Raw genomic sequence first — 17,871 nt, 5'->3', positions numbered from 1 at the left:
AACAGTCAAATGCCTGCCTTCCCCCCACCCTAGCCTTAACCTTCCTGGCCAGGCCTATAGGGTGGGGACAGGAGGGAGGCTTTAGAGTAGACCCTGCCAAGTGTGCAGGGGGGACCCCTGTGGCTTCATCAATTCTAGGATCCCAGCCAGGGGCTTCCCTCCAGTTTGAGGCATAGATGCCAGGAAGGGCATTCTACCCAGTGTTTAATCTGTCTAAATTCCACCTCCAGGACCGCTCTTCAGCCTGGCCCTCCACTGCCACAGGCCATAGCTTCTTCTCTGCCCGGGCCCTTCTTCCCAGGGCTCTAGCCGGTGTGGGGCCCAGCAGCCTGTGTTGGGGCAGCCCCAGTGAGCACCAGCCTTAGCTACCCTAAGGATAAGGCTGGGCCACTCAGGAAGAGAAAGGACAGGATGGCCTCTGGGGAGGCATGTCTGCTTTGGAATTATCTGGAGGCTGGAGGACAAAGAGGGATCCCATCAGAGGCATCCAGACTGAACTTTTTTAAAGTCCAGTGTGTTGAGCTGTAGCAGCAGTGGGGAGCCAGCTGAGTCCAGCCAGCCGTGACAGACTCAAGCAGGGCTCAGACCCACTTTCCTGGGCCCCAGGGTGGTGGTTCCCAAGGAAAAAGTCAGGAGGACCTGCTCCTGGATTCAGCTGGCTGGAAGGAATCCTGAGTCTTCAGAGGCCAGCCTCCAAGGTCCCAGCTCCTGGTAGAGTCCTGCTTACAGAGCCTGGATAGCCTTTGGTCCTGGCTTCCTGGGTAGCCCTTCACCCAGCCCCTGCGGAAGCAGCTGGAGGCACCACTCCTGACCTGAGACAGTGGTCACCCACATGATCGCAGGACTTAGATGCTGGTCACACACGTGATCTTGGGGCTCAGACGCTAGTCACATACATGATCTCACGGCACAGCCGCTTCTCAGAACTATCTGTGCCCTCCAGGGTGAGGCACTGCTCTCCAGCAGCCTCTGTGAAGGCTCCTTCTGCCTCGGCTGGCCTGCCTTGCTTCTCCTTCTTCTGTAGGGCACAGAAGCTGCCACCCATGAAGAGGGCAGCTGAGATGAGGAAGAAGCTGGACATGTAGAAAACGTAGTTGAAGTTGCCAGTGGCATCCACAAGGAACCCTGGGGAGCAGAGGGCAAGTCAGGCTGCTGCCTGGGGCCACCAGGTCTCCCCACTCCCTGCCCCACTAAACTGTGTGCTTTCCAATTCATGATTTTTTGTTTCTGCTATATCCCCAGTGCCAGGAATTGTGGCTGGCACCTAGTAGGTGCTCAATAGGTATGTGTTGAACGAAAAGGAGGGGAGGAAAATAAACCCACTGTGGCCCAGGCAGGGAGACTTCTTAAAAAGATTGTGCATAATCTCAGGGGACATCTAGGTCAACTGACATATCATAATCCATATAGACAATGTTCTCCATCCTACCTTGGTGAGTAGTGACTGGGGTCTTAAAAGCTTTCAAACCACATCTACCACGGCCTCCACCAGACTGAGTCCAGTACAACTAGATGGTACCCAGGTACCACCACTGAGTGCTCTGACAGGGATCACAATAGAGGCTCCAGGACAGAGCTGGAGAAAAACATAGAACAAATTCTAACTCAGAAAGAAAGGCCAGACTTGCTGGCCTGACAGAGACTGGAGAAACCCTGTATGGCCTCCAGACATCCTATCAGCTCAGTGATGAAGTCACTCCTGAGGTTCACCCTTAAGCCAAAGATTGGACAGGCCCATAGAACAAAACGAAACTAAAGGGGCACACCAGCCCTGGGGCAAGGACTAGAAGGCAGGAGGGGACAAAAAGGCTAATAATACGGAACCCAAGGTTGAGAAGGGAGAGTGTTGACATGTCATGGGGTTGTTAACCAATGTCATAAAACAATACGTGTACTAACTGTTTAATGGTTTAATGAGAAACGAGTTTGTTCTGTAAACCTTCATCTAAAGTACAATAAAATAAAATATATATATATATTTAAAAATATAAAAAGCTTTCGAGTGGCCATCTAAGATACAACAATTGGTCTCTTCTTGCCCGGAGCAAAGAAGAGTGAAGAAAACCAAAAACTCAAGATAAAACAGTCCACAGGACTAATGGGCTACATGAACCATAGTCTGAGACCAGAAGAACTAGATGGCACCCAGCTACCACTACCTACAGCCCTGATCGGAATCACAGTAGTAGGTCATGGACAGAGTGGGAGAAAAATATGGAAGAAAATTCAAACTCATAAATAAAACCAGACTTCCTGGTTTGAGACAGACTGGTGGAACCCCAGAGACTGTGGCACTTAGATACCCTATAAAATGAACGATAACACCAGTAAGGAATGTGCACCTCAGAATAATCAACTATATGAGATCAAAGGGCAGCACTTGCCTAAAAGCAAATTTCAGAAGGTCAGTAGAGGCAGGAAAGCTGGGCGTATGGACAGGGGGAACCTAGGGAGGAAAGAGGGAAAGCGCTGACACATTCAGGGGTCAACAATATCAACCAATATCATGAAACAAACTGTGTATAAATCATTGAATGGAAAATTAATTTGCTCTGTAAACTTTCACCTAAACATCAAAACATTAAATAAAAAAAAAAAAAGATTCTGGCCAGAAGGCAACTTAAGAGCATGACTCCTTTACCCTGGGTGGCAGGCAGCCAAGCAGCCAGGTGAGTGGAGTCTGAGATATTTGCTCAGCCACCTCCCAAAAACCAAACCCAGTGCTGTCGAGTCGATTCCGACTCACAGTGACCCTGTAGGACAGGGTAGAACTGCCCCATAGAGTTTCCAAGGAGCGCCTGGCGGATTCAAACTGCCGACCCTTTGGTTAGCAGCCGTAGCACTTAGCCACTACGCCACCAAGGGTTTCCTGCTCCGAGGACCCACTCATACCTCCTAGGCAGCTCTCTCCACTTAGTTGCCTGGAAAACTCCTTGGAAACTAAAGCTTCCAGGGCTGCACTCGGGGGAAGATTCCCCATTGGGGGTGTCTATGTCAGGGTCCGATGAAAATCAGAACAAGTCCACAAGAGCCAAAGTACAACCTTGACTATATCCCACCTGAATTTAGAGACCATCTCAAGAATAGATTCGACGTGTTGAACACTGATGACTGAAGACCAGACGAGTTGTGGAATGACATCAAGGACATCGTACACAAAGAACACAAGAGGTCATTAAAAAGACAGGAGAGAAAGAGAAGACCTAAATGGATGTCAGAAGAGACTCTGAAACTTGCTCTTGAACATAGAGTAACTAAAGCAAAAGGAAGAAATGATGAAGTAAAAGAGCTGAACAGAAGATTTCAAAGGGCAGCTCGAGAAGACAAAGTAAAGAATTATAACGACGTGCAAAGAGCTGGAGATTGTAAACCAAAAGGGAAGAACACGCTCAGCATTCCTCAAACTGAAAGAACTAAAGAAAAAAATTCAAGCCTCGAGTTGCAATACTGAAGGATTCTAAAGGGAAAATATTCAACGATGCAAGAAGCATCAAGAGAAGATGGAAGGAATACACAGAGTCACTGTACCAAAAAGAATTGGTCAATGTTCAACCATTTCAGGAGGTAACATATGATCAGGAACTCATGGTACTGGAGGAAGAAGTCCAAGCTGCACTGAAGGCACTGGTGAAAAATAAGGCTCTGGGAATGGATGGAATATCAATTGAGATGTTTCAACAAACGCATGCAGTGTTGGAAGTGCCCACCTGTCTATGCCAAGGAATTTGGAAGATAGCTACCTGGCCAACTGACTGGAAGAGATCTATATTTATGCCTATTCCCAAGAAAGGTGATTAACCGAATGTGGAAATTATCAAATGATATCATTAATATCACATGCAAGCAAAATTTTGCTGAAGCTTATTCAAAAGTGGCTGTGGCAGTATATCGTATATGCCACAGTATATGCCAGAAGTTTGAGCCGGATTTAGAAGAGGATGTGGAACCAGGGATATCATTGCTGATGTCAGATGGATCCTGGCTGAAAGCAGAGAATACCAGAAAGATGTTTACCTGTGTTTTATCAACTATGCTAAGGCATTCGACTGTGTGGATCATAACAAATTATGAGTAACATTTCGGAGAATGAGAATTCCAGAACACTTAATTGTGCTCATGAGGAAACTGTACACAGAACAAGAGGCAGTCGTTTAAGCAGAACAAGGGGCTACTGCATGGATTAAGGTCAGGAAAGGTTTGCGTGTCAGGGTCGTATTCTTTCACCATACCTATTCAATCTGTTATGTCCAGCAAATAATCCAAGAACCTGGACTATATGAAGAAGAACAGGGCATCAGGATTGGACAAAGACTCATTAACAACCTGCGTTATGTAGATGACACAACCTTGGTTGCTGAAAGTGGAGGACTTGAAGCACTTACTGATGAAGCTCAAAGACCACAGCCTTAAGTATGGGTTACACCTCAACATGAAGAAAACAAAAATCCGAGATAAACGGAGAAACGACTGAGGTTGTCGAGGATTTCATTTTACTTGGATCCACAGTCAACACCCATGGAAGCAGCAGTCAAGAAATCAAAAGACGCATTGCATAGGGCAAATCAGTTGCAAGCGATCTCTTTAAAGTGTTAAAAAGCAAAGATGTCACCTTGAGGACTGAGGTACGCCTGACCCAAGCATAGTGTTTTCAGTTGCCCTCTATGCATGCAGAAGCTGGACGATGAATAAGTAAGACCAAAGAACTGTTACCTTTGAATCGTGGTGTTGGCAAAGGATATCGAATATACCATGGACTGCCAAAAGAACGAACAAATCTGTCTTGGAAGAAGTATAACCAGAATGCTCCTTAGAAGCAAGGATGGCGAGACTATGTCTCACATACTTTGGACATGTTATTAGGAAGGATCATTCCCTGGAGAAGGACATAGTGCTTGGTAGAGGGTCAGCGAAAAAGAGGAAGACCCTCAACAAGATGGACTGACACTGGCTGCAACAGTGGGCTCGAGCATAGCAACAATTGTGAGGATGGTGCAGAACCGGGCAGTTTCATTCTGTTGCACACAGGTTGTGCATAGGGTCGCCAAGAGTTGGAACCAACTCGACTGCACTTAACAAGAACAATCTCAGGGTCTTATTGTAATAACCACCACCTGTGTTGTCTGTTGACTGCAACCCAGCATCAGGGCTTTAAGAACCTTTCCTCATTTACTCTGCAAGACAGGCTCCCAGCAGCCCCCGCAGGTCCTCTCATGTGGATCTTTTTCATGTTTTGTTTGTTTCCCTCTCAGCACAAACCACCAGTGTAATTACAAATGGCTCTCTTTTCCTTCATTCCTGAAGGTGAGCCAGACCAGGTCTGTGTTCAGCCATGCACAGCCAGGGACTGGCATGAGTGAATAAATGGCTAGTGGTGGGTGTTCTTTTCTACATTTTGCAGATGTCACTGTGGCTCAGTGAAGGAAGAGGACTTGCTGGGGTCCCCCAGGCAGGAAACGGAGGGTCTAGGATGTTAATAACAGCAAACACGCACCCAGTAGGCACTTACTGTGTGCCAGGCTCCCTGCTAAGCTCTTGATGTATATAACTCCTAATCCTCACAAGGAGCCAATGGGGGAGATTCTATATTATCCTCACTTGACTGAAAAGAAAACAGGCACAGAGAAGAAGGTGAAGGACTCAGGTAGGTCTGATACACAAGCCCCAGTGCCAGCTGGGGAACAGTGTGCGGCACTGTTCATGGGGGTGCTTAGGAAAAACAGACTCCAAGCTCCAACCCCTGGAGATGCTGGACTGGACTCAAAGCTGTGTGGACTGGGGCCCCCCCATCCCCCACCCATTCAGGCTGTACCTAGGCACACCTGGCCGCCCTCCCACCCTCCGGGGGCCTTACCAGCCATTGGCGGGGCGATAAGGATGGAGATGCCCTCCAGGATGGTGAAGAGGCCCAGGGCACTGCAGAAGCGGTCCATGGGGACGATGTCCATGAGAACCTGGAAGAGGAGGGCACCAATGCCGCTCATTGACACGCTGTACACCAGGCAGTAGCCCACCAGCACACGGAAGTCAGCCGAGGCTGTGCACACCAGGTTGGTGAGCCCGTTGAGCAGGACCGCCAGGGTGAACAGGTACTTGCGGTGGCTGGCAAAGTTTTGCCGGCTTGCCACCAGCCCGGCCACCGGCCGCAGGAAGATGTTGCTAAAGCCGATGATGGAGATGAGCAGGGCAGCCCGGTTCTCATCCACCCCATGCCGCACAGCGTATGGGACCAAGAAGACATGGGGCAGTGGGAAGCCCAAGATCATCCACATGACACCCAGCGTATACACACGGTAGCCAGGGTTGTGCCGCAGAATGTCAAAGGCCAGGTGGCGCTGGATGGTCTGGCTACACGCTGCCAGGGTGCCAGGCCCAGGTGTCTTGGGCGGTGGAGGGGGGCCTTCTTTAGTCTCAGGGGCCACGGTGGTGGCCACTGGCCTCATGACGGCCCCGCAGACGCAGCAGTGGAGGAGGACCCCACCGAAGATGAGGAAGGTGCCCCTCCAGCCCAGATCCTCCAGGAGGTAGCGGGACAACAGTGGCCAGAGCATGATACCCAGGGAGACACCCACTGAGGCCAGCGCGTTGGCCAGCGCCCGCCGGCGGGTGAAGTAGTAGCCCAGTACTGTGATGCTGGACTGGAAGCCGAAGCACATGCCCAGGCCTGTGGAGGGAGAAGGAGACCAGCTTGAGGGTGCTCTGGGGCCTTCACACTGCACCCAGAGTGGGTTTGCAGGGTCACCTCCCACTCCTGCCCGCTACAGTTCTAGCCCGGCTCCACTTCCAAGTCCCCAGGGAGTTAGGTGCTTGATGTGTGATGACACAATTAACCCTCATAACGACCCTGTCAGGTAGATGCTATTATTAGCCCCGGTTTTCATATGGGAAAACTGACACACAGAGAGGTGAAGTGACTTGCCCAAGGTGACAGGCTCAGGATTCGAACCTGGGCAGTGTGGCTTCAGGTTCTGTACCCTTAACCACTATGCTACACGCTGTCCCTCAAATCCTCATGCAGCTAAGGTGGAATCAGCCTTCCTCACAACCTCCCTATACACGTTCCACCCCTCAGCTCTGCCCCCCTAGTCCAGCACCAGAGTGATCTTTAAAAACCTAAATCGGATTAATTCCTCCCCACTTAAACCTTTCAAAGGCTTCCCACTGGATTTAGAAAAAATCCCAAAAATTTGTTGTGGCTGGAGGGCCCTGCCTGGCCTGGCTCCTGTTAACCCTCCGAGATCCCATCTCAGGCCACTCTCCCGTTACTCCCCACAACTAAGCCACATCAACCTTCCTTCTCGTCCTCTGGACACCAAGCTGCCCCCAGCCTTGGGACATTTGTAGCTGCCATCAGCTCTGCCCATCTCAGCTCAAAGGTTACCTTCCCAGAGAGCCTTCTCCAGCTCCCTGACCCTGCTGAAACCAGCTCCCCCTGCTCCACGCCTGCCGTGCACAGCAGAACATGTTGGAGAAAAAGCTGCAACCAGGCCATGACCATTGGCCTCCGATGGGCCCTGGGCTGCCTGTGACCCCACTCTGGCACCCTCTTCCATTTCCTCTCCCACCCTCCCAGCTGGCTACTCCTGCCCTCTTCTTCTCCGCATCCCTGCCTCCTCCTCCTCCTCCTCCCCTTCAGCTGACCACCTGGCTTCCACCTGGGAGAGGTGGAAGGTTGTGCTCCCATTAAGTCCAGCCCTCCACGCCGGCCCTGATCTTGCCCACTTGAAGGCATCCCTCCAGCAGTCCCCCTCTTCTGCATCATCCACTTTCTCCTCTTTACTACCTCATTCTCCTTCCAGCAAAATTCTTTAAAAGTATTGTCTCTACTTGCTGTCTCCGAATCCCCTTCTCCTGCCCTTCTGTTCTCTTTTGAACCCATTCCGACCAAATTTTCATCCTCACCTCTGCACCATCGAGGTCATCAGCCTCCATACTGATGGTGTCCCGGCTGTCTGCTCTCACCTGACTTGATTCATAGGAGGTCTGACACAGTGGGTCACCCCTGCCTCCTTAGCATGCTCTCTTCCTCCTGTTCTTGGGCCTACATTCTACTGATTCTCCTTCCCAGGTAGACCTCTCACCCGGGAGGCCCCGGGAACAATCCTCAGGGCTCTCCAGCTGCCCACCCTCACTCCCTGGCAGACAGCAGGTGGCCCCTCATCTTGACATTAAGTCCCGTCCAGTTCATGACTTCCAAGTTGCTTGCTCCAGCTCAGAACTACTCCTTGAACTCCAGACTGGACATGTCTAAGCCTCAGCTTTCCATCTTCCCCAAACCTGCTCCTCCCTGGGTTTTCCCATCATAGTTAATGGCGGCTCCATCCTTCTAGTAACTCAGGGCATAAAACCTCGGTGTCACCCTTCTTGACTCTCGAAACTATATATCATTATGGGTCAGATCACATCACTCACCCCTCTGCCCGAACCCCTCAAATGGCTTTCCATCTCACAACATAACCTTTTATGAACCGGACTCCCACCTATCTTCCTCCCCACCTCTTTGACCTCCTTGTCCATGCCCATCTAACCTATTGGTCACTGGGTGTTCCTTGAACACTCCAGGCAATGGCACTTGCTGTTCCCTCTGCCTAGAATGCTCTTTCCCAGAGAGCCTGGGGGCTGACTCCTCACCTCCATCAGGCCTCCCTTCAACTATCGCCTTCTCTGGACTCCTTCCCTGACCACCTTCCTGAAAATGGCAACCTCCCCTCGACCCTGCTTTATTTTCTTCATGGGATGTTCTAGATATTTTACCTCTTTATTTGTGTAATAGTAGATCCTGGGGTGGTGCAAATGGTTTGTGCTCGACTGTTACCTAAGATTGGGGGTCTGAACCCACCCAGCAAGGCCACAGAAGAAAGGCCTGGCAATCTGCTTCCATAAAGATTAAAAAATAATAATTATAACCAAATCCATTGCCCTCAGGTCCATTCCGACTCATGGTGATCCCACCCCCCGTGTTACAGAGTAGAACTGCACTCCACAGGGTGTTCTTGGCTATAATTGTTATGGAAGCAGATCGCCAGGAACAGCTATACCGTGCACCACGTGGGGTTGTATACTCTCTGCCCACCCCCCACCCTGGCCCAGGACACAATTCCATCACCTGTCCTGTCTTCTTCATGGCACTTGTCAGGATCAGACATAGTCCTTATTTATTTATTTGTTCATTATCCGTCTCTCTCACTGGTTTGTAGCTTCCAAAAGATGGGGAGCTTGCCTGCTTGCTCTGTTCACTTGGCTCCCGCCCCCTCAGCCCCAGGGCACTTTTAGGTAGGCACCAGGGAATTTTTGGAATGGAGCAACAATTACCTGTGATGAGTCCCGCTGTGATGTAGAGCTGGCTGAGGGTCCTGGAGAAGGAGCTGGTCACCATGCCCAGGCTGGCCAACAAGCCCCCCAGCATCACTGTCCATCTGCAGCCAAAGCGTCCCACCAGAATGCTGCACAGGGGCCCTGTGGAGGGGAGAGATGAAGAAGAGCAGGGAGCAGCTGAATGAAGTCAGGGGGTGAGGGGTGAATGCAGGATGGGGAGGGAGTCCCAGCAGGAAATAGCCAGGGGGCTGAAAGGGCACAAGCCTTGGAGCCTGAAGGCCTGGGTTCTGATCCCCACCCTGCCACAGGCTGGCCAAGTGGCCCAAGCAAGACTCCATTGTTCTCTGAGCCTCAGGTTCCTCCCCTACAGAGTGAGGGGTTAGACTGACTGATGGCTGACCCGCTGGGATGTGAAGGGCTGAAAGTGTTCATCAGCTGAAATCAGGTCAGCTCGTGACCTGTGTGGACACCTGCCTGTGGGTCTGTTTTGGAAGGGGGATCCCAGGGAACCGAAATCATGTTGGGCACTTCCAGCCCTGCTCTCCTCCCTTCAGAAGACCTGCAGTGCAGGGCCGCTCACACCTGGGGCCACAGCCCTCCCACCACCTTCCACCCTGTCCAGTTGGAGGCCTTTGCCCCTATGGTGGGCTGCCTGGGCCTTTGCACTGCACCCCCTTCTACTGCCCTCTGAGGGTTCTGGATGGGGGAGGCATGCCGTCTCCCCTCTCCCATCACTTCCAGCCATCGCCAAGGTCTTACATCCAGACTCCTGGCTCTAGTTGGAAACAGGCCTGTTCTCCCCAACCCAGCTCCACCCTGAGGCACTTTCTTACCAGCCCAGATCAGGATATGCAGAAATAAGCCAGTCCAGGCCGGCTGCTCCTGATACCTCCTCCTCACAGGGGCCCCATTCACTGAAAGCCCTTCCCCCAACCACAGCATAACTGAGCTTTTCCATAGTTACTCTCCCAGCGCAACCAAAGGAACAGGGTGGGCGTGTGCATGTGTGCGTGCGTGTACGTGTGTGTTTGGGTAGGGAGGGGATGCGTGGGCCGGTGTGAGCCAGTATGAGGATGGGAGGTACCAAGGAAGTGAGCAGCCCCCAGAGATAATCAATCAGTTGGGGCCTGGCCACTGACTCGTATGTCTTTACCACCCAAATGCTGACTTAGGAAAGATGACATTGGGGAAAGCCCTGAGTCATCATGAGTTGGGGGTGGCGGCTTGTACGAGAACCAGCTAGATTGCAGAGGGTGCTGGGTAGGGTGCTGGGTGCGGCGCTGGGAGGCAGGGTGCTTTCTCCACGGGGGGCACTGCTTCTGCCATGAACCCACTCTGCAGCCTTGGTAGGCCCTGTGCTTGCTTACGCTCCTCTTCTCCAGCGTGTGTGTTGGAGGGTGGTGCTTAGAATCAGCGAGCTTCAAATTTCTACCACACTCTGAATGAGCTTGGGCTGAAGGTGTATGTTAAGTGAGGGGGCTGGCTGGTGGACAGAGGAATTCCAGGCCAGCTGAGATGTTGGTATGGCTGTAGGGGGTGGTGACTCTAAAGTTGGCTGGAGAGTAGAGATCCCATTAGATGCTTGATGCCCAGTCCCCTCCGCCCACACGGGAAGGAGCCAACCAAGATTCCCACACCCACCCAACCAGGCCAGAAGGCCATGGTGGTCTGGGCCAGGACTGACCCTCCCCTTGTCCTGAGCCCATGCCCTGGGCAGCAGATTCGGGGGTCATCCCAGAGAGGGTGGCAATCTACCCTGTCTGGCCTCCCTTCCAATTCCAGGGAAGGTCCTGGTGCCAGGCGGGTGCAGTGGCTGGGGGGGCGGATAACCAGGGAGCTGGGGTCAGGTGAGGTGACCAAACACCAAACGGGGAGAGCCCTGTGGGCCATTAGGCCCGTGGACCAGGCCCCTCCTAAGGTTGCAGTCAGTGGAGTCCCTGTGGAGAGCTCCCAGAGGCAGGGCAGGTGAGTCCCAGCACCTGGACTATTGTGGAGAACCCTCCCTGGGCAGCTGCTGCCCCTCCCCCATTGCTGGGGTCAGGGCGAGGTCACATTCCTAGAGGAGCCTGCCAGGAAATAGGCTCCTGTGTGGAAGACAGAGGGAGGTGCCCAGAGAGGAGAAGAGGGAAGAGGGGATTGTCTTTCCTCCGTCTCCCTAGCCCTCTTGCCCATCCCCTCCACAGGGAGCCCAGGGGGAGATGGACCCCCTGCCCTGCCCCCATGGTTCTAGGTGTGTTTCTCAAGTCACCTTCCCCATCCTGAAGCCCCCATGAGGGTCTCTAGTTTCCCAGCTCTAAGCACTTCCAGATCTCCTTGGATCTTCCCCACAATCCCATGTGGGTGGTGGGCAGGGCGAATATTATCCCCGTTTTGCAGAGGAAGAAACTGAGGTTCAGAGAGATCACCTAGCCGGAGAGTGGCAGAGGCTCAGCAGGCTGACCCCAACCCCAGCTCTTCCCAAGCCTAGCAGGACACCCTAGCACACCCACAGCCTTGTGCTGTCCTCGAATGCATCTCCCAGCCCTCCCTGGGCCAGCTGGTGGAGACACAACCCAATCCAGCTGGTTTCCAGCCAGAGGGGGCTAGCCCTGCTGAAATCAGGTGAAATTGTAGGAGTTCACGCCACAAGCTCAAGTCTGTGGGCTCAGAGAGAGGGACCTAGGAGGCTGGGGAGGTTGTGGCTCCTTCTCACCCCTCTTAGAGCCCCCCTTTGCCCTCAGGCTGCTCACCTCCTGCGTGGAGCACCGCCGTCAGGATGGAGGGGAACCAGGAGGTCTCGCTGTTGCTGGCCTGGAAGTCGTGCTGCAGCTCAGTGAAGAAGACGCCCGTGCAAGTGGGAAAGCCCAGCGTGAGGCCCTGGATCAGCATGGAAGCTAGCAGCACTGCCCAGGCCCAGCAGCCCTCCTCGCGCTCCAAGGCTCGGGGCATCCTCTGCCCCCAGCACCGCAGCAGCGGCCTTTGATGCTGCCGCTACCACCTCTGGGGCCTCCTGTGAGGGGACAGAACGGAGCTCTGCAGCAGCCACAGGCTGCCAGCCCTCCCCTTGCCCACATGCCGCCTTCCTTGGGCACGGCTGAATGCCGCCTTTTCCTCCTGCCCCAGCACCAGGTATCACAGGGGGCACCACCCCCTGGAAGGCAGCTAGGATTAGGGTGGAATTGTAACACCCTTACTAAGGTCACATCCCTGATCCAATGTAAAGGGAGTTTCCGTGGGGTGTGGCCTGCCGCACCTTTTATCTTACAAGAGATAAAAGGAAAGGAAAGCAAGCAGAGAGTTGGGGACCTCACACGACCAAGAAAGCAGAGTGCATCTGTTGGACCTGGGGTCCCTGTGAAGAGAAGCTCCTAGTCCAGGGGAAGATTAATGAGAAGGCTGACAGAGAGAGAAAGGCTTCCCTTGGAGCTGACACACTGAATTTGGACTTTTAGCCTAGTTTACTGTGAAAAGATAAATTTCTCTTTGTAAAAGCCATCCATTTGTGGTATTTCTGTTATGCCAGCACTAGATGACCAAGACAGGAGACCTGTAAAATCACTCCATGATAAGGAGCTTGTGGCCAAGAGTCAGTTTCCATAACTGTGCTAAATAACAACCTGCGAGGGCTTCTCTGAGCACCCCAACACACGCACACACACACACACACACACACAGCCACAGTCACAGAGACAAGCACAGACACACACACACAGTCACACACAGACTCACACACACTTACACAGAGAGGCACACAGCAGACACAGATACGAACGGACAAACGCAGGCCCCCACACAGACACACTCACACGCATTCACACACAGACAGGACAGACAAATGCATACTTACATGGCGACGAGTCCAGAGACATACACAGACAAGTACTACGCAGAAATACAGACACCCACAAATATATCTAGATGCACACAACACGGGCATACAGATTCATGCACTCACGGGCGCACACACCTGCCCTATCAGTGTTCAGGGCCACTGCCCAGGCCACTCTCCCCTCATCACATAATGGCCAGGACCTGCCTCCAAGTCCCAAGGCTCCCTCCCCAAATGTAAGCCCTCCTCCTGTTCCCGGGTCCCGCTTCCACCTCACCAGCATTCAGGGCTCCAGGCTGTGGCAGCAGCGGGAGAAGCCTTCACCTCAATTAAGACAACTGACTCCACGCTGTTCCCACAGCATCCCTCCCTTTAGCCCCAGGTTCTGGGAAGATCTTGGAAGCTCAGGAAGCTGCCAGAAACATGAAACCCCCTCTTCCTGCCAAGCCCAGCACCCCACACCTTCCCTCTAGGCCCAAGAGCTTTAAAACAGCACCTCAGCTAGATCCACCCTAAACTGCCTGTTTCAGATGCTCCAATCACTTCTCAGTGCGAGGCCTCCTCCCTCCCCAGAAAACCCCCCAGGAGCCATGCCATTCGTCACAGCCTCAGGGTGTGTGTGTGTGTGTGAGTGTGTGTGTGTGTCCTCCTGGCACCTGCATGTGACATTCAGCCCCAGAGAGTCCCCCAGCTCTGACCCCTGCCCAGCCCCAGGCTTTGGGCTGTACCTCAGACACTGACTCCTCCAGCAAACCGACTCTTGCCTCCTCCAGGATTTCTGTTCCCTTAGCAAATGGAAAGGCCACGGACACCACTTGATCCTTCTCTGTGCTACCTTGAATGTCAAGTCTCCACACCCTCCTCCCAGCACTTGCCCGCCCCTCAGCCTTCCTGGGCCTGCAACCTTTCCCTCTTCCTCCCAGAAGGGCCCACCCAGCCTTCCTCCGCCTCCTCACTTCCTCCTGCCAGCTGGTCACTGCTGTCTCAGTTCACTGCCCTGGCATTCCCAAGCCCCGAGACCCTCACTGCTTCCCTTCAGAGCAACCAGCTGTCCCTGATCCAGAGGTGGCTGGGCAGAAGGGGTGTAGACTCAAGAGGAGACCACGAGAGGAGAGGGGGGAATTCTGGAGACTGGACGCCAGCCTACCCCCTCTCCCATTCCTTCTCCTGCCCCTTCTATGGAGAGGTCTTCCTTAGCACTTGCCCCAGCGGCCCCTTTTTCGGGGGGCTTTTTCAAGGCTTTCCTTCCCTCCCCTCTGCACCCCACCTTTCCTCTGGAACCTTTCCGTAGGGCTGGCTCTCCACAAGTATCTCCTGTCTCCAGGTCTCAGGGAGGCCGCTGATCAGTCAGCTGTGACACCTCGTGGGCTGCAGCCACACAAACTCCAGTGACAACTCTAAGCACCTTTGCTCTGTCTTTGCAAGCAGGGCCCCAGCCTCTCTCTGGGGGGCTCTCTGCAGATGTGTCCTTCCATGAGATAGCCATTCCCACTCACACTCCCAACAACTTCCAGTTCCCACACAGTTTTTATGTCCACTTGGCTCTGCAGCCCCCTCCCCCAGCAAGCTGCTCCCTCTGCAGTTTCCACAGTTCTCAGCCAGAGAGAAGTCCTGTCCGTCCTAGGAAGCCATCCTAAACCCCACCCCAATCTGGGCTAGACCCCTTCCTGTACATCACTCAGCACTATCTGGAGGGGATCCTTCCCTTGCTTATCATTGCTGCCCTGCCCCTCTTACCCCCTTCATCACTATGAGCAGGGACCTGTTTGTGCACCCCCAGCCTCTGGCCCAGCAGTTACCCACCTGTGTTCCCTGGGGGACAGGCAAGCCCAAGACCATGGGTGACCCAGCTCTCCAGCAGGCAGGCCTATTCCAGAAGACTCAAGCAGGGCAGAGAAGAGGTGGGGCTGGGGGATCTGGCTTTGTCTCTGTCCCAGCAGGGAAGTGGTCTTTCCTTGGCATGGGGAACCATGAGTAAGGTCAGCTCTTCCTAGTGGTGTTTGGGGCCAGGAGGGAAATGCAGCCAGAGATACTTCACTCTCACTTCCTGTGCCTTCGGTGGGCAGCTGGTCCAGGCTGGGCCCAGGAGCTGCCAGCCTCAGCCCTCAGGGACCCCCCCGCCCCCAGCCAGGGTGAGGTGCCCTTTTCCTGCCCAAGTGGCACAGAGCTGGGCTTGAGGAGGTGAAATGTCTGGTCCTTCTCTCTCCCATCTCACAGAATCCCTGGTCAATGTTTTTAGGGCTCCCTGTCTCATGCTGGAGCCCTGGTGGCACAGTGGTTAAGGGCTCAGGCTGTTAACCAAAAGGTCGGCAGTTCAAATCCACCAGCTGCTCCTTGGAAACTCTATGGGGCAGTTCTACTCTGTCCTATAGGGTCACTGAGTCAGAACTGTCTTGACAGCAACGAGTTTGGTGTTTCATGCCAGGGGCACACTGGGCCCTCAAAATCCTTTCCCTGCCCCTCAGATCACGCAGTCCCAGTTGGACATCTGAGGGTTCACAAACAGACATCAGACCTGGGGCCCCACCAGAGAGCACCTGCATGGACACAGGGGAAAACCCATGCTCTCCTGCCGGGTTCGGGGTTAGACTGGTGTCCTAAGTGAGGGCTAGCTCCCTCCACTGGTGGGAAAGTTCAGGAGAGGAAAACAGGGAACTGCCAGCCCTGGAAGCTGCAGAAGGATGGGCAGCCCCTGACAGGCCCTGGGACCCTCTGCCTCCCTGGCCCCTCCATCAGGCAGGATCCCTTGCCTGAGGCCCGGACACAGGTTGGCAGCAGAGAGCCCCCGCCACGAGGAAGAGAAGCAGCCCTCAAACCCTGTGCCTAGCAGGGGACCCGGAAGGAGGGAAGCCGCCCAGAAGTGGCTAGCCTCTGCCTCGAAGGGGACGGGCTAGGCAAAAGGAACCTCAGGTCCCCTTCTGGCCCGGGAGTCTTCCATGCGGAATCTGGCTTCTCCTCCACTTTTCCACCCTGCCCAGGACGGGGCTCTTCGGGTGGGGCTCCGGGGCGCCCTGGGAGCGGTTCTGAGATTTCAGGCCAAACCTTGGGTGGTGCCAAGACCGCAGAGGGCAGGGGGTCGCCCTGGAGAGCCTCCCTCCCTCCAGCGTGGAGGTCCTCTGTCGTCCGAGGCGCTGGCAACCCGGCCAAAGTTCTGGGGCAGGCCAGGACCAGGCGGACAGAGAGACTTTTCTGGATCCTCACCCCCACGAGCCTGCCAAAGGTGGGAAGGGACCCGGGAGGCCCTCGGGCGGGGTCTGAAACGGTGCTAACGGGGACCGCGGCGGGAGGGAGGTCTCGGGGGGCATCGGGGCCGGAAGCCAGCTCACCGGCTCGCGAGGGGCCCAGGCGGAGAGGTGGCGGGACGCCGGGGCGACGACAGCTCCGGGGGCTCCTGGGGGCGGAGACCCACGTCCGCACCTCCCTGGGGGGGGGGGTCTGGTTCGGGGAGGAGAAGCCCCGCCTTGGTGTGTCCTTGTGGGGGTGGCGCGGGCGTGGCCAGGGTCCCGGTGGCGCCGGCCGTCCTGCAGCTCGGAGACTCCCCAGCCGGCTCAGCCGGCACAGTTCCATGTCGTTAGCATGTAATTTACATAGACCAGACGCACGCTTTCCGTAGTCCCGATTTTCCCGCCCCGTGTTCTAGGGCTCCAGGACCCGGAAGGAGAAAGTGGGTAATTAAGCTACTGCACCTCCCAGTGGAAGTGGGTGGAAGTGGGGAGCGGTCAGGGATCGAGGAACTCCTTCGTTTGGGGGTTTTAGCTGCTCAGGGGTCTTTGAGGGGCGCACCCACGGGGACCCAGCAGGCAGTTGGGGGATGCAGTAAAGACGGCCCTTTAACAGGTCAGAGGACACCCGCCCCCAACTTTTGTGCACGCCGCCCAGAACCCCAGGCCCCTTTCTAGCCTCATCCCCGCCTAGCCGGCCCTTGTTGGTGCTGTTGGGTGCCGTCAAGTAGATTTTCCACTCATACGGACTCTACAAGACAGGGTAGAACTGCCCCATCGGGTTTTCAAACTGTAATTTTTATGGGGGCAGATCCCCAAGTCTTATCTCCCACAGAGCTGCTGGGTGCCATAGAACTGCCAGTCTTAACTGTTCTGCCACCAGTACTCCTTAGCCAGCCCTTAGAATGCACTATTTAAATTTTATTCAATTACTATAAAGCTACAGTAATCAAAACAGTATGGTACTGGCATAAGAATAGACATATAAATCAAAGGAATAGAATTAAGAGTCCAGAAATAAACCCTTACATTTATAGTCAATTGATTGTCCACAAGGGTGCAAAGACAATTCAATGTGGAAAGAATACATAGTCTTTACAACAAATGGTGCTAGGACCACTGGATCTCTACATACGAAAGAATGAAGTTGCATCCTCTACCTCAAATTATATACGAAAATTAACTCAAAGTAGATCATGGACTGAAATGTAAGAGCTAAAACTATAAAACCCTTAGAAGAAATAATAGGAGTAAATCTTCAGGACTTTGAGTTGGGCAATGGAATCTTAGATAGGACGCCAAAAGTACAAGTGACAGAAGAAAAAATAGGTAAGTTGGACTCCATTAAAATGAAAAGCCGGCAAGGATACTATCAAGAAAATGAAAAGATAACTCACAGAATGAGAGAAAATATTTGCAAATCATGGATCTGATAAGGGACTTGTGTCAAGATTACATAAAGAACTCTTACAACTCAACAACAAAGAAACGACCCAACTAAAAATGGGCAAAGGATTTGAATAGACATTT

General features: G+C 53.6%; 1 protein-coding gene across 8 annotated transcripts; it reads right to left on the bottom strand.

Annotated features, from left to right (window-relative positions):
* Positions 1 to 873: 873 nt before the first annotated feature.
* Positions 874 to 16,763, bottom strand: SLC16A5 (solute carrier family 16 member 5). Of its 8 annotated transcripts, XR_007514067.1 has the most exons (7): positions 14,924 to 16,763; positions 12,042 to 12,301; positions 9,310 to 9,453; positions 5,852 to 6,661; positions 2,385 to 2,446; positions 1,430 to 1,576; positions 1,041 to 1,125 (listed from the first exon to the last, which is right to left on the bottom strand). XR_007514067.1 is itself a non-coding variant. In XM_049860072.1 (6 exons), exons 3-6 carry the CDS (start codon positions 12,238 to 12,240, stop codon positions 878 to 880), a joined length of 1,401 nt encoding a protein of 466 aa, XP_049716029.1. In that variant the 5' UTR covers positions 12,241 to 12,301; positions 13,849 to 13,905; positions 14,924 to 16,763; the 3' UTR covers positions 874 to 877. The 8 variants fall into 8 exon arrangements, 7 of the variants coding, with proteins under 7 accessions (XP_049716029.1, XP_049716032.1, XP_049716033.1 ...); XM_049860072.1 differs by lacking the exons at positions 1,430 to 1,576; positions 2,385 to 2,446 and adding an exon at positions 13,849 to 13,905 and having other exon boundaries at positions 874 to 1,125; XM_049860075.1 differs by lacking the exons at positions 1,430 to 1,576; positions 2,385 to 2,446 and having other exon boundaries at positions 874 to 1,125; positions 14,924 to 15,608; positions 16,447 to 16,763.
* Between the last annotated feature and the right edge of the window lie 1,108 nt (positions 16,764 to 17,871).

The sequence above is a fragment of the Elephas maximus genome, chromosome 19 (genome assembly GCF_024166365.1).
Source record: "Elephas maximus indicus isolate mEleMax1 chromosome 19, mEleMax1 primary haplotype, whole genome shotgun sequence".
In the NCBI taxonomy this organism is placed as follows: domain Eukaryota; kingdom Metazoa; phylum Chordata; class Mammalia; order Proboscidea; family Elephantidae; genus Elephas; species Elephas maximus.
This window is presented reverse-complemented; position numbering and strand designations above follow the sequence as displayed.